The sequence below is a fragment of the Alosa alosa genome, chromosome 11 (assembly GCF_017589495.1).
Source record: "Alosa alosa isolate M-15738 ecotype Scorff River chromosome 11, AALO_Geno_1.1, whole genome shotgun sequence".
NCBI classification, from domain to species: domain Eukaryota; kingdom Metazoa; phylum Chordata; class Actinopteri; order Clupeiformes; family Clupeidae; genus Alosa; species Alosa alosa.
Window position 1 is genome coordinate 19,393,629 of NC_063199.1, and position 15,036 is coordinate 19,408,664.

At 43.9% G+C, this 15,036-nt stretch overlaps 2 protein-coding genes across 2 annotated transcripts in view; one reads left to right on the plus strand and one right to left on the minus strand.

Moving 5' to 3' along the window:
* The window catches only part of zfpm1 (zinc finger protein, FOG family member 1), a 92,282-nt gene extending 79,887 nt beyond the window's left edge, over nt 1-12,395 (minus strand). The window contains exon 1 of the mRNA XM_048256531.1: nt 11,973-12,395. Within this exon, the coding sequence (XP_048112488.1) occupies nt 11,973-12,012 (40 nt within the window). The 5' untranslated portion in view covers nt 12,013-12,395. The remainder of the gene's footprint in view (nt 1-11,972) is intronic.
* The window catches only part of LOC125303047 (carboxylesterase 5A-like), a 30,423-nt gene continuing 26,597 nt past the window's right edge, over nt 11,211-15,036 (plus strand). The window contains exon 1 of the mRNA XM_048256533.1: nt 11,211-11,313. Within this exon, the coding sequence (XP_048112490.1) occupies nt 11,292-11,313 (22 nt within the window). The 5' untranslated portion in view covers nt 11,211-11,291. The remainder of the gene's footprint in view (nt 11,314-15,036) is intronic.

Below are 15,036 nucleotides of genomic sequence, written 5' to 3' on the forward strand. Positions count from 1 at the left end.
AGGTGCGCTTGCAATGACAAGCAGGGACTGAGCCTGTGGTCCTCTGTGCATAAGGTAAGGTAAGGTGCTCTTTGTGAATGAGTGTCATGGTGATGGTGCAAATGAGTAAGTCAAACAGTGCAACAGTGCAAGAATAAAATCTATATATCTATATATAAATAAATATATTAAGAAAGGTATAAGTGTGGTCACAGTTCGTCTGTGGCATGGAGGGAGGAGTTGTGCATATGTGCTAATAAAGCATGCCTACAGGACAGTAACCCAACATACATGCCTACAGGACAGTAACCCAACATACATGCCTACAGGACAGTAACCCAACATACATGCCTACAGGACAGTAACCCAACATACATGCCTACAGGACAGTAACCCAACATACATGCCTACAGGACAGTATTCCAACATACATGCCTACAGGACAGTACCTCAACATACATGCCTACAGCACAGTAACCCAACATACATGCCTACAGGACAGTAACCCAACATACATGCCTACAGGACAGTATTCCAACATACATGCCTACAGGACAGTAACCCAACATACATGCCTACAGGACAGCATCTTCATAATATAATGACCAAAGAAAGACGAAGAATGTCTATGCACACAGTGACTGCCATATTCCATTTACATTTTTAGCATTTACACTGGCCCTGGCACTGTCTTAACATCCTTTGCTGGACCTTAATGCCATGTCAGGGGTGGATTCCTCCTTCCCTTGGATTCAGTAGTTTGGGAAATCCACTGAGTATCATTGTAAAAGTATGAAGCTAAGATGATTTGAAGAATATCGCTGCACATCCAAGCAATTATTTATTTATGTATGTATATATGTATTTATTTAAAAAGACCTAAGTGTTGGCGAATAAAAACGGGTCATCGTTGAGGTCACTGAAAGGCTGACTGGCCCTCTGTGGTGACGTGGCATATGGAGTTTAGATGACTGGCAGTCGGACTCAGATGTCGGTGCTTTCTGTGGTTGCCTTAAGTAAGCCCTGATACCAACTGGTTTGACATCATCCGTAGAGCGTGATCCAGGAAGATGACCCAGAGCAATGGAAACGACCCGCGACAGAGATCGACAGAGGTGGAGAGAGATAGACAGAGAGACAGAGAAAAAGAGTGTGTGTGTGAGAGAGAGAGAGAGTGTGTGTGAGAGAGAGAGAGAAGGGTGGGAATCTGCAGTGAGATCAGTGAGGTATCTGGCTGTAGGCATCAGTGATAAAAACGTCACCTGGAAAAGCCAGCGAGGCACAGGGCTGAGCAGCACTGGCCCGTGAGATAGGCCGGCCCACGCTTGGCTTTACTTCCTGTGGTCGCCGTGGGAACACGGAGGTCAGGCAGACACTGCAGACCCCGGTTGTCATGGATACGACCTTATTCAATGCAATGGTATTTCTTATAGATTACAACATATGCCCATGTGCATGTGTGTGTGTGTTTGTATATACTTGAGAGACTGAGAGAGAGAGAGAGAGAGAGAGAGAGAGAGAAGGGGGGAGCAGTGTTTATAAATGCAGTTAAGCAGGCCTCACACTTGTGACTGGCAAATGTTAGAGGGAGCAGTTTAACACTACAGCTATCTGCCTCATTCCAACTTTCTCAATAATGGCTCTGCCGCTGTCTCCCTCCCAATCTCTCCCACATTCCCTCCCTCTATCTCTCTCTCACTCTATCTCTCTCTCGCTTTCTCTCCCTCCCTCCCTTCCTCGCGATCTCTGCCTGCTTTTCCCAACCCCTCTCTCGATTCCTCTCAAATAAACCTACAAAAGAAAGAGAAATTAACAGAGGTTTTTCTCTTTCTGTGGCCCCCCACACACACACACACACACACACCACCATACCCCTTCCTCACCCCCGCCCCCTCCCCTTTCTAGATAGTGGGAAAGGGAGTGAAAGAGAGAGAGAGAGAGAGACAGAGAGAGAGATAGAGAGAGAGAGAGAGAGAGAGAGAGAGAGAGAGAGAGAGAGAGAGAGAGAAAAAAACATAATTTATCTGTGTATTATCAAGAAAGGCAGACACTTTAATCAGTCAGCTATGAAGTCAGTATTTCCATCCTTATCTGTCGCAGGAGTGGAAATGGAGAGGAGATAGCGAGCTGGGAGCCCATCGGTGAGGCTGGAATGATAATGGCGGAGAGGGAGAGAGAGAGAGAGAGAGAGGGCTGGCTATTGGACCGCTGTGTCAGCGCTATCTGCAGCCATTATCAAGAGCCTTATCGCCGCTGCCATCAGCCCAGCCTGTAATGGGGCCAGTTCAACTTTCCACATTATCATACCGCCAAGACCTGGTTCACTGAGGCTAGAGGTCTGACTGGAGACAGAGAAAAGGGAGAGGGGGGAGAGAGAGGGGGGGCAATGGAGAAGCGGGAGAGAGATAGAATGGGAAATAAGACAGAGTGGAACACAGAGAGAGATGGAATAAAAAAGAGGGAGAGAGAGGTGGAATATGGAACCGTGGAGAGAGAAGGGGAAGATGAAGGGGTAGATAGAAATGAAGACAGACTGACTGACTGACTGACAGACAGACAGACAGACAGACAGACAGACAGACAGGGCATGGCAAAAACAAACAAACCAAACCAAAGACAGAAGCTGAGACAAGAAGGGAAAGAGATAGCAATGAGAAAATGAGTCATGCTACTTTGTCACGGAAGACACCTTCAAGTCACAGGGTAAAGGTCAGGAAAAAAATCTACTCTATGGTAAGGAAGCTATCTTTCTCACACTAACTGGATGAAATCTAAGGAAAAGCAGACATGGTACGAAAGAGTCATGTATCCAGGATCTGCCATGTATGCTAAATGCATGAAATTGTTAGCATGCTTTGCTAACTCCTGGCAGATTCATCCTTTTAGCCCTTTCCTTCAATGTCATTGGTGGAAACACCTGATGGGCAGGGAGGGATGTCTCTTTAGAAGTCTCTAAACTAACTGATGCACTCAGACAGCTGAAATTGAAGTTGCTGACTGCAAATCCCAAGTCAGTCTGTCAGACATTTTTAGCAGAGTACCTATTTTTATGATCGCCTTCAGAAGGTATTACCAGTCGGCTCTAACACTCCAAATGCATCTCATTGGGGTGCACTCACTCACAGCACACACCTGTCAGTGCAACTTACTATTTCTAAGCGCTCGAATACAAATCGATCAAGCACACCAAAACACAATTACACACTCTCCAGTCTGTTTGCGCCTATCCAAACTTGAGAATCCCCCGCCCCCCACACACACACACACACACACACACACACACACACACAGCATGACCCCCACCCCAATTCCAACATTCCCTTTTTCCTCCACCCACGCCAGTGTCCTGACTGACAGACTCTCTTATCAGCATCCAAATACAAACTCACAAGGTTTACACAAGCACAGAGCAAACCCTGGGCTCAGATCACTCACTCATTCACACACACACACACACACACAGACAAATACACACAGTTCTAGCCACCATGACTCATACTGTACATATCAATGCCAGAGAGAGGGTGGAGCATACAGCTCTTTCTATTCTTTAATGACTAAAAGGTTGGGCAGTGTGTGTATATCCTATACTGTGCGTGTCTGTGTGTGTGTCTGTGTGTATCTGTGCGTGTCTGTGTGTGTTAGAGAGAGAGAGAGAGAGAGAGAGAGAGAAAGAGAGAGTATGGAGACTCTTGGGGAAACCACTAAAGTAACTCTGAGGACTTTTAGGACAAGAGGATTCTCCTGTGTAGGGCTTTCAGTAATTCATGCTGTGTGACCCAATTCTCGGCCTGTTTGTGTGTGTGTGTATGTGTGTTTGTGTCTGACAGTGACAGTGAACACAGTGAAAAAACAGCTATGACAGTCAAAGAAAGAGATATGACAAAAACTCGGTCTAGCAGTTCAGAGTCCATATCCAGGAGGCTGTGTGTGTGTGTGTCTGTGTGTGTGTGTACTTGTGCCTGTGTGTGTGTGTGCCACATCTGATATACGTGTCATTTTACCAGGTCATAGGAACTGACGCCATCTGAAGTTTGTGATGCCTGCTCTATAAATAAAAGCACTTCCGCATGGGTCTGTTATCTCAGTAACAGGTTGAAGGTGTGTGAGGAGTGGGTTCTCTTTCCCTCTCTCTCCCCCCTCCCCTCTCTACCTCCAGCTCTCTCTCTCGCTCTCTCTCGCTCACACTCTCTCACTCTTCCCGCTGGCTATAAATCCAGGTCAGCACATACATTGTCCAAGCCTGTTTTTCTTTTTTCCCTCCTCAACAGAACAGTGCTCAGCAGTAGGAGTGGATGTGGCTCCTTATCGCACACACTGGGGGCTAGCTTGTCATAACACCCTAGTACACTGACCCTAAGCCTGTGGCCTGGGTGACCGGGCAGCTACCGCCTGCTGGAGAGAGAGAGAGAGAGAGAGAGAGAGAGAGAGAGAGAGAGAGAAGAGACACTTCACCCTCTCTCTGAGCTATCGCTAGGAAACGCCGGCCTGATGCTAATGTTAGCGAGTGACCACAGAGGTCAAAGCTGCTATCAAACAAAGAAGAATGTTTCATCACACTAGCAGTCAGAGGGTTTTAAATTCCTAATAAAACCAAACACAAATATAGTGTAGTTTTGTTGTATGCAGACAATATAAAAACAGTAGGTCCTAGTAGTACAGATAAATGATTGCACTAGAAGTGATTCAACAACAGCAGTTATGTTGAGCAACTAAAAGGCTGTAGTGTCATAAGATAAGGTTGGAAGTTCATAAGAAACTACTTGTGGTAAAACATGGTGTTTGCATTTTTTGGCGTAATATACTGTGCAACACATTAACTGGTCTATACAAAGAATCGCAAAATACTTTTCAGCATCTGAGTTTTATTATCAGATAAACACCATATTAATCATGTCAATTAATGAACATAGTAAATACAAATACCATAGTATTGAGGCCTGTCCAGTCCCAATGGCTTACATAAGGCTACAGGACCTGTTACTTCACAGCTCATAAACTGAAACAGAGGATACCATCTTTACTCAACAGAACAAGCACGAGCTGGCGTAAGTGTTAGATCTAGATATATCTTAAAGATTTTTCACACAATCCGTACCTTCACAGGTTTTAATTATTATAAACTGGTTATTACCATAAAGCAGCACTAACATTTCATGCAGTGTGTTAACAAGGAGCCTTGTTGATGACAGCAGAGCTTGTCCTATGATTGTTGTCTGTAAAAATTGCTCGAAAAATAGCATGTGAGCATTTATTCATATAACTCAGGACTTCATTAAGTGGATCAGTCGACGGTTTGTAAATAGAATTTGTAAAAGATCTTTCCATGTCATGGTTAACAATTAACACCTTTATTTTAAAGAAAAAAAGTTTTCTCGGAAACACTGTACATGATAAGGATTAGAGAGTTGTTGATTCGTTTGGGGCTACTACAAACTCATATCAGCAGCTTTAGTAGTTCAGACAGAAACTGCTGTTACTGCAAAACACACACACTAGAGACAAAATAAAATCTTCACACTCCATTGTTCATGCAAATCACTTAGAAGTGAAATAAAACCATCAAGTATAAACCGAAACACTGTTATTGGTCCCAAAATGCCGTTGCCCGTTATGCAGAGGCGTTTGGCATACCGAGGTGTGAACACTCAGGCGAGCGCAACCTCATAATTCATCCCCCACAACGGGGCCGAGAACACCAAACAGGAAAGCGCAATAACTCACCCGAATAACTCATCAGCCCTGCCTTTCCTTTCCGCTGGGAGCCAGGCCATGCTCACCTCCCACAACCCCACACCCCCGAGCCCAAGATCGGCCAATCAAACACAATGCCTCAATGCTGTTATCCAATCAGCACTTTTGTAAGTCAACAGAGGAATGAGCCAATCAGCTCCAGCATCAGCTACTTTCATCTATGCCAAGGCCATCATTTTCACTCAGAACTCAGGACTCGCTTTTAATTAGCTTACCAACAATTTCCTTCATCAAATCAGTACAATAAAACACATATTGATGTGGCAATTACAGAAACCCAATAAGGTGACAAGTGTTTGGCTTGGTCATTTTCAAACTGATAGGTGGAAAGATGGGCAGCCAATGACTCTGGATCATCAGCAAGCTTAATCACTTCATGCAATGAACGCCCGCACATGATAGCTACACACTAATGCTGGCTGCATCTTGAAGATGTCTAAAGGTGGGGGTATAACAGCCAATGGTTCAAGAGTAGCTCATACAATACAAGACCAGTAATAACAGTGTTTGCTAGTCTAGGGCTGTAACGATGCAAACTCACAATTCAGCTTGTATCACAATTTTTGACCCACGGTTCGATGCATACCTGCATAAGCTGCAAAGCGCTGCGGGAAACACTAGAATGGGTGTGTCACGATTCTGCCTTCTCACACCGCAACACATGTTCGTGGATATGAGTGCTGCAATTTCGGTTTCGGTGCACATATCGTTACAGCCCTATCTACAACAGAGGTAAAATGACACAAATGGAAAAAGTGTTCATCTAAGTCAACTCATACAGCAAGGACTTGCCACAGTTATACAGCAGGTTTGTTTCTATACTTCTATAGTATATAGTATAATGGATATATCAAACCTATGTTCCCTTATGTGTCCCTATGTCAAACACGTATAAAAAATTAAACATGTAAAATGTAACTTAACAAGGACTCAAATTCAAGGACTTTCCAGGTCCTTTTCCTGCAAATTCAAAGACCCAACACAGCGTGTTTTGAGACACGGATCAAGGTAAATTTGATCAACGTGACCACTGGTACAGAATTCCATGGTGATAAAACTGGCCAAATTAGGCTTACTAAGAATCCACATCCGTAGTTCAGTAGACACGCACCATCGTGACCCACTCCACCCAGCAGCGCCACAGTGTTTTAAAGTGGGGGTGCAAGAACCGATTTTTTTGTTGTTGTTCTGATGGCCAAATGTCATTTTCATGCCGTTTCAGACAGAAAGAGACCATACTGTTTGAATATCAAAAAACACAATCCAACTATGATTAGCTCATCATACACCAATCAGTAGTCCATTCCCCTGTGTAGATTTAACACTGCATTTGGCTCTGGATACTGCACAAAATATACATTATTATTTCCAGGATAGTTGATCACTTGAATTAATTTCCAGGTGACAAACTAGTCTGTAAAATTCCAGGTTTTCCTGTCACTGCCATGTTTGACTCATACATGAGTTAACATGCTAGCTGGGTCAGGAACATACTGCAGAATAAGGAGCACATGCATTGCGTGATTTCTGTTAATCCAGCCAACCAGACATACAGTCTTCTCACAATGGACCTCAGTGGTGTCTGTGTGAAGACCACACACTGTACACATGATTAATAGTTTAAATGAGTGCTCAAGAGTGTGTGAGTGTGTGCGTGTGTGTGCGCGTGTGTTTGTGTGTGTGTGTGTGTGCGTGCAAGGTCAACATGTACTAATGAGCGCTGTCACATCAGTCTCCCTATCAGCTATCTGTGAAAAGATCACCAGCGTTAGCATTGTGCTGACTAGTGTCTTCTCTCATTTCCTTAAGCCTACGTGTGTTCTGGATTTTTATTTATTCATTTATTTAATTTTACCCCTCCCCTCTTGCCCCACTTTCAACCCAAAAAAACACAGCTCTTAACAGATTATCATCAGGGGAACATTTTTTAAAAAATAATCATAATAATTCCCACCATCTCAATGGTATCTCCCACAAAAATCTACAGTGAGTAATATGTGGTATTAGGTTTAATTAAATTAATCGACTACGATGGTTGTTAGGAGGAGGCAAACACACACACACACACACACACACACACACACACACACAAACACACACACACACACACACACACACACACACACACACACACACACACACGGAGTGGGCGGCGAAGAGCTGAAAAGGGAGCGAAAAAAGAAAAGAAAAAGCACAAAAGCATGGTGTCTGTGGGTGGGTTAGTTGTGGGGCTGGTTACGGTGGGGTGGGGATGATGGTGGAGGGTTTAGAGAAACGCATTCACACCTATCATCTAATTATACAACAACATTAATCACATTAGGGGTGGAACTGATTGCCAGGGCCTGGGCCCAGACTGCAGCTCCTATGTGGGGGCTTTGTTATTGTAGTGGAGTCACCGCTCCTGCCTGCTGCGTGCTGATAGCAACTCTTATCGCACTTGGCGATCTTTATCTGTGCTGGAGATCGGGGCCCCGGGGCTTATCAAAAGTTCACATCGAGCTAAAAGCAGAACAAAGACGGAAAAACACACAGGCAAAAGCCACCAAGGCACTACAGAGCAAGAGAGAGAGAGTGAGGGAGAAAGAGAAAGAGAGAGAGAGAGAGAGAGAGAGAGAGAGAGAGAGAGAGAGGGAGAAGAGAGGGGGGGACAACCCAAAGACAAAGTCACACTGTGAGTAAAAAAAAAAAAAGCTTTTCACAACTTCCAGTGTAAAGTGAAGAAGCTCATTCTGTAGTAAAGAAGTAGACACATCCTGACCTGGCTTTTTGGGGAGGTTTTGTTCAGGCCTCACACTTATTAATGTCAGAGACGCAGAGAAAGACACAGAGATGAGGAGGAAACAGGAACTTGATTATCATCAAATTCAAGGTTACAAAAAAGAGAAGAAAGAAAAACTTCAAAGTACAAAAAAAAAAACACAGTCACGTCACATCTTAATGGTTCGGGTCAGTGTAAAGAACCTCTTCAAATCACCTGACCCTGCAGAGTTTCTCTCTCCCCCTCTCTGTGAACTCTGACCCTTGACCCTGCTGGCGTCAACTGACACGCAGGCCAGCTGAATAATTCAGGGTGACCCCAAGGACGTCTGGATGATGTCAGCATGGCGGATCCGCTGCAGTGTGCACGCTATCTCCCAGCATCAGCCCAGGGCTCCTATCTGCCTCCATCTGAATGCCTGCTTATCTGGCCCCACCATCACAGTGTGGGAGCTGCTTTTAGACTCAGAATACATCCATCTGCCATTTCTGTATGCCTGCCTCTGCCCCCTATTCCCCTTATCTGCTTTACCATCCTATTCTGCTCTTATCGGCCCATCCTTCTCTCTCTCTCTCTCTCTATCTCTCTATCTCTCATACTTTTTCGTCTCTCTCTCTTCCTTTCTCTTGTTTCTCTCACTCACTCACTTATCGGCAGCTACACTCAGCCAGTTGCAAACAAACAAACAAACAACAACAACAACAAACAACACAAACACGACAAAGATGAGAATTCAGCAGCCAAATGTAATTAAAGTGCGGAATCCGTTCCAATCGCCTGCATCTGTCTCACGCTCGGCCCTTATCAGAGGAAGAGATCGCTGTGACTTCACCATCACCTTCCTCCATCTCAACAGACAAAATTATATATAAACATAAATATATAAGCCCTGGGTTCCAGCCCCACCGGGCCACCCGCTAATCTCTTCATCGGGGACGGATGGATTATCTGTTCCTACCATCTTCACCACTGGGAGAGTGACGCACAAAAGACGCACACAAATATTTCCTCTAACACACGCTGGATCCTATGAAACCAGACACTGTTGTGGGGGAGACTTGTAATACCCCCTTGCATATGCAAACGCTCAATAACGGTCTGTTATTTTTGAATAAGCGACTGCAATCGCCAGTGTGTGACCATGGCCTGAAAGTCAACATGCCTGACTTGGCCTTGGAGATCATGGGAGAAAGAGGAAAGAAGCAATGTGGGTTGCCCCCCTCCCCTCTCTCTTTCTCTCTCTCTCTCCCTATCTATCTTTATCTCTTCCTCTCCGTCTCTCTCCCTCTCTCTATCTCTCTCTCACTCTGTCTTGTGTACCATGTGACGGCAGACCCATCCGGGCGAGAGGCCTGATAACAAAGAGGGCCATGACACCCATCAGAAGCCTGCTGCTCTGCTCTTATCTCTCCCAGTGTCTAGAGTTGTCCGCAGAGCTCATTAGTTTCATCAGTGCAGAGAGTGTGTTTTCAAAACCATGCATCTGTGGGACATGTATATGTACTCTAAAATGTTGTGTGCGGTTTCACTACAATATACTGTATTTTGTGCCTGGAGTATTCAGGCAACAGACCAGGGCAACAGACCAGGACAGGGCTACCCAACAAAAAGAATGCACGTTAACAGTTTTTTAACATTCAAACTAAATCAAATAGGAAGTTGTATGGTGATTACACCCACAAACCAAACACAACAACATTACCAAACCAATACATTGGGTACGTAATAATCAAGACGATGACGGAATGCGGTCTCTATTCACAGTGCAAAATGATTTGTCCTATGTTTGCGTCTAAGTTTTAGAAGATGTCCATCACTGAACGTGCCACCTATTCGGGCTTTCGCAGTAAACGCACAATCAAACACAGCAGATGCAGCGGCATATCTTTCACAATAGTCGCCTAGACATGAGTTAGGCTATAACAATTAGTGGGCTGTGGAGAGGATATGACTAACGGTTTCATTAAGAACACTACTTCAAGTCATTGTGCGTGCCGTGCCGTGACTCCCCACTGGTGCGCCTGTTCCACTGGAGTTGCCTTTAAACAAACCTCGAAACCGCCTTTAACGCTCTGCGGTACATGTATATGCTAATGTTACCTTATCGGGCGATTTTCTTCCCCTTTCAAGAGTCGCTTTCTGCCTTTGACTCGCATTAATATTTATTTTTGAACAGCCCTTTCAAATTCAACCTCCAAGATATTGCTACTGTGCTTATCGCGCCGAATCATCTCCTCTGGATGAAGAACTGAAACAGCGTCTGGCACCAGGGCAAAACGACTTTTCAGCACTGCTGAGTCGTTTGAGAGAGAGAGAGAGGGAGAGAGAGGGTGAGCGAGAGAGACCCATTATTTTTACTCTGACAAAATATCAACTGTGAGATCTAAGCAGAGAACTGTGATAAACCTCACATTTTATAAACAGGAAGAACTTGTCAAGCACAGAGACGACCAGCTTAGGACAAGGCAGGAAAAAACTAGACCGGCGCCTGAGCATTACAGAGTTAAAAGGATTGATGAAAAAAGATCCAATTGTAAGCGGTTATCAGCGAGCGAGATCAGCTGGGCGCGCTATCTGACGCCCCATCTCTGGAAACAGAACTGAAAAGCCGGGGAGAAATGCAACGCCAGCCACAGTACAGCCACAGACAAAAACAAATAAAAAAGATCCAATTTTAATCCTTATCGCCCCTGAGATCGGATCGCTGTTTATCTGCTCTCACATCATCTTTTTCAGAGAACAGTGACGTTTCCACAACAGAATTAAACAGGAAACCACGGTCACAGTTCGGTTGGCTATGGGCAACGTGTCTGAGAAAAGTAAGCAGATTTTAGGCTGTCCTTGCAATGTTTTTGACTTAAAAAGATTAATTCCAGGATGGTGTGCAATCTCCAGTGGGCAATTATGGCTATTAGAGAGCAGCCTCAAAAGTTTTCAACGGTACTTTACATGACACATGCAAACATGTTTTGAAACACAATCATCAATCACAAATAGAGAAAAACGTTAGCCCACCACCAGATACGAATGTCAGTCCCTTGTATAATGGAATTTAATTTATTTATACCACTACTATTTTATTCACCTATATATACTAGTGTTTATTAACACACATTCGGGCATGTGTTGCACGGACATTCTGACATGTGTTAGACTACACATTAACTTACTTAGTAGAATTAGTAAAATTACACTAATAGGTCACAGGCTACCTGTACTGAGTACAACCCTCGTCCGTGGGTTGGAGAGTTTGTAGTGTTTTTACGTTCCCACACTTGATCCCCAGGTTGTAGGCTTTATTTCTAAGAAAGTATTATTATCAGCAGCTGATAACCCATCTGAACATTATGCGCTTATGGAATCAGCTCGTCAGAGCACTCAGAAACCCACAGTTCTACTAATGATCATTGTCTTTAATGAGCAGCTGAACTGTGAATAATTAACTATCTTTAAAGATGAGAGTTAATTTAAGGCTTACGTTTGATCTGCCGCGGCTTGCTCTGTTTTCTTCGAGACATGACTGTCGCTTGTTTCCTGGTATACGGCAGGGAAGTGATCAGTCCACGGAGAACTAGCAGCAGAAAAACACGGATCGATCTCCGTCCGGGGCTACCCGCATGACATGCACTTTGATATCAGCCGTCGGAGCTACCTGTGGCCGCGTGAGCTTCTTGTGACGGTACTTTTTCAGTTGCTTCCCAGATGAGCGCTCCTACTTCCCCGCGCCTCCAGAGCGTCGGTCCTGCCACAACGAAACGACTTGCTATACAATGTCTCTGTAATTACTATTACAGTTTCGTGGCTTGCAAAGCTGGCAATGTTGTTTCTTACTTGCGTTAATTCCTGGTCCACACCCCCATCCGTACTACTAAGTCGCAGTTCTCAATGGAACCGTCAAATACATTAAACACAAGGGCCGATGATGAGCCATAGAGAAACGCCTCCCGCAACGCCTCTTCCGTGTGACGTAAGACGCACGTTCAAGCTACGCCCGCGCACGCTTTTTTAACAAAACGTTATTTTTGTAATAAATTACCTAATTTAATCGATACACCATTGCCTGTTTAGTCTCAAACTTAACCAGTTTTTTCGAACCGATCATGCACAGCTCGTTCGTCAAATGATCATGATCCTTCACTTTTATTTTGTTAAGGATTTGAGATTAATTTTAAGGAATGCATCTTATCCTCTTCATTTTAAAATCTACCAATCAATTAGGCTATATCACTTTGTCATTATCCTTCAGAATTACACATGTCATCAATATATTTAATCATCCCATTACTTAATAATACTAGTAATAATAAAAAATCTCTAAATGTAGATCTATGTTAACTCTGTCACTCTCTCAACAGTATAGGTTGTGAAAAACATTAGCCTAATATATTCCTCTTTCTTTGAAGTCGATGTATTTGTAATTTCCTGGCAGAAATAGGCCCAATGATAATGGTTTATCTTTGCTAAACGCGATTCTATCAACTCATTGCTACCATCTAGTGGAACAAAGTCTTCACACAAATATCGGAGACTTCATGCCTGTTGGGAAATAACACCGGCCTACTAACTGTACAACTAACAGTTGAATCTAAGTTCTCTTCAAGAAAAACATTATAGGCAACTCATGGATGTGAGAAAAAAGTTATTGCATATAATAGGCTGCTCTACCTCACATTGCTATGGTAAAATTAGATTGGTTTTCCATCCAAGATTGTCATTGTTAAGAGGTCAATGCACATGTGAACATATGCATACTTAAAATAGTTTCCTAAAATGTAACCCTAATCCCTAAAAAATGATGGATTCAGATATGTAGGTGCATGCTTGTCAAGCCATGTCACCTCTGCTTCAGGTGTTCACCTGAAGCTACAAACTACAAATGGTGCATTGACAAATTAATGAAGATGAAGGGCTCCAATCTGTATGGCACACAATGCAATGCATTTGTTATACCGACCTGCACAAACTAATGCAAATTGAATGAACTGGGCAAAACATTTAGCTACTTTAATACCACGCAACAACATGCTACATGCTAATTGACAGACAGTGCATATCTTATGCCATTATTGAGTTGAATGCCTTATTGAATATATTTGATTGGATTAGCCCAATACATGAGAAAAAATACATTTTGCTTTGTCATTTTGTTTGTTTGTTTCTTACTTTAAAGAAGATATAAGGATACAAGGATACAAGGAAGTTTATTGTCACATGCATATAGTTACTGGAAGTAAGAAATGCAGTGAAATTATGTCTGGTGTCAGCCTATTTGTGCATTTATGGGGGTAAAAAGTGCAGTAGAAGGGGTTTAGTAGATTAAGTGGCAAGGGCAGCATAAGAAAGGTGGGGGAGGATTGGGATTGGGCGGGGGCACCAACAAGGAGCACCTAAGAGCAACAGGGGCAAGGAAAAACTCCCTTACCAAGGAAGAAACCTTGGGCAGATCCACGGCTCAGGGGCTAACCCAACTGCCAGGGGTCTTGGTGTGTGTGTTGGGGGATGACAGGGGAGATGGGATAGTGTGCTGTGTATGTGGGGAGAGGGCAGTGTGCAATATGTGTGTTGGAGAAGCTTCCTCATGAGACAATGTGCTGTGTATGGGGGTCAGTGTGCTGTAAGTATGTTGGGGATGTGTGTTGAGAAGCTTCCTGATGAAATAATGTGCTGTGTATGTAGGGGGAGGGGGGGGTACTGCAAGTATGGTGAAGGGACTTACTATTGCAAGCAGAGTACTGTATGTATGATGTATGTGAGTGATGACAGTGAAGATGTGTGTGTGTGGGAGGGAGGGAGTGGAGCAGTGACTGTGTGTGTGTGTGTGTAGTGTGTGTGTGGGTAGGTGAGGGCAGTGTGCTGTAAGTATGTAGAGGATGTGTGTTGGAGAAGATCCTGAAGACAATGTGCTGTGTATGTAGGGAGGGGGGGGGGGCAGTGTGCAGCAAGTATGTAGAGGAGGCTTACTGTAGCAAGCAGTGTGCTGTATGTATGTGAGGTGATGACAGTGATGATGTAAGTGTGTGTGTTTTTTTGTGTGTGTGTGTTGGGGATGGGGGTGGGGTGGGGGTGGGGGCAGAAAGGCTAGGCAATCAAGGACATGGGTAGATAGAAGGAGATAGAGGAGAAATCAAAATTAATAAATAAAAAGTTCTATGGAGATGTGCAAAAGTTGGAGAAAGTCAGATGTGTGTGTGTGTGTGTGTGTATGTGTGTGTGTGTGTTTTGACGTGTGATGAAATAAGAAAATAAATAAAAGGTCTGTAGCATAGGGAGAGGGATGTAAAAGTGCTAAAAGTCATGTAGGTGTGTGTGTGTGGGGGTCATGAGTTGCTGAGGAGTGAATGAGTGCAAAGTCAGTATAGTGTGAGTTCAGAGTTGGGAAATGTTTGAGAGTGCTGAGGAGTGAATGTGTCCAAAGTCAGTATAGTGTGAGTTCAGAGTTCAGATGGCCTGGGGATAAAAACTTCTCCTGAGTCTCTCAGTTCTGGCTTTGTGACTTCATAGGTGTCTTCTTGATTTCAGCGGTAGGAATAATCCATTGTTAG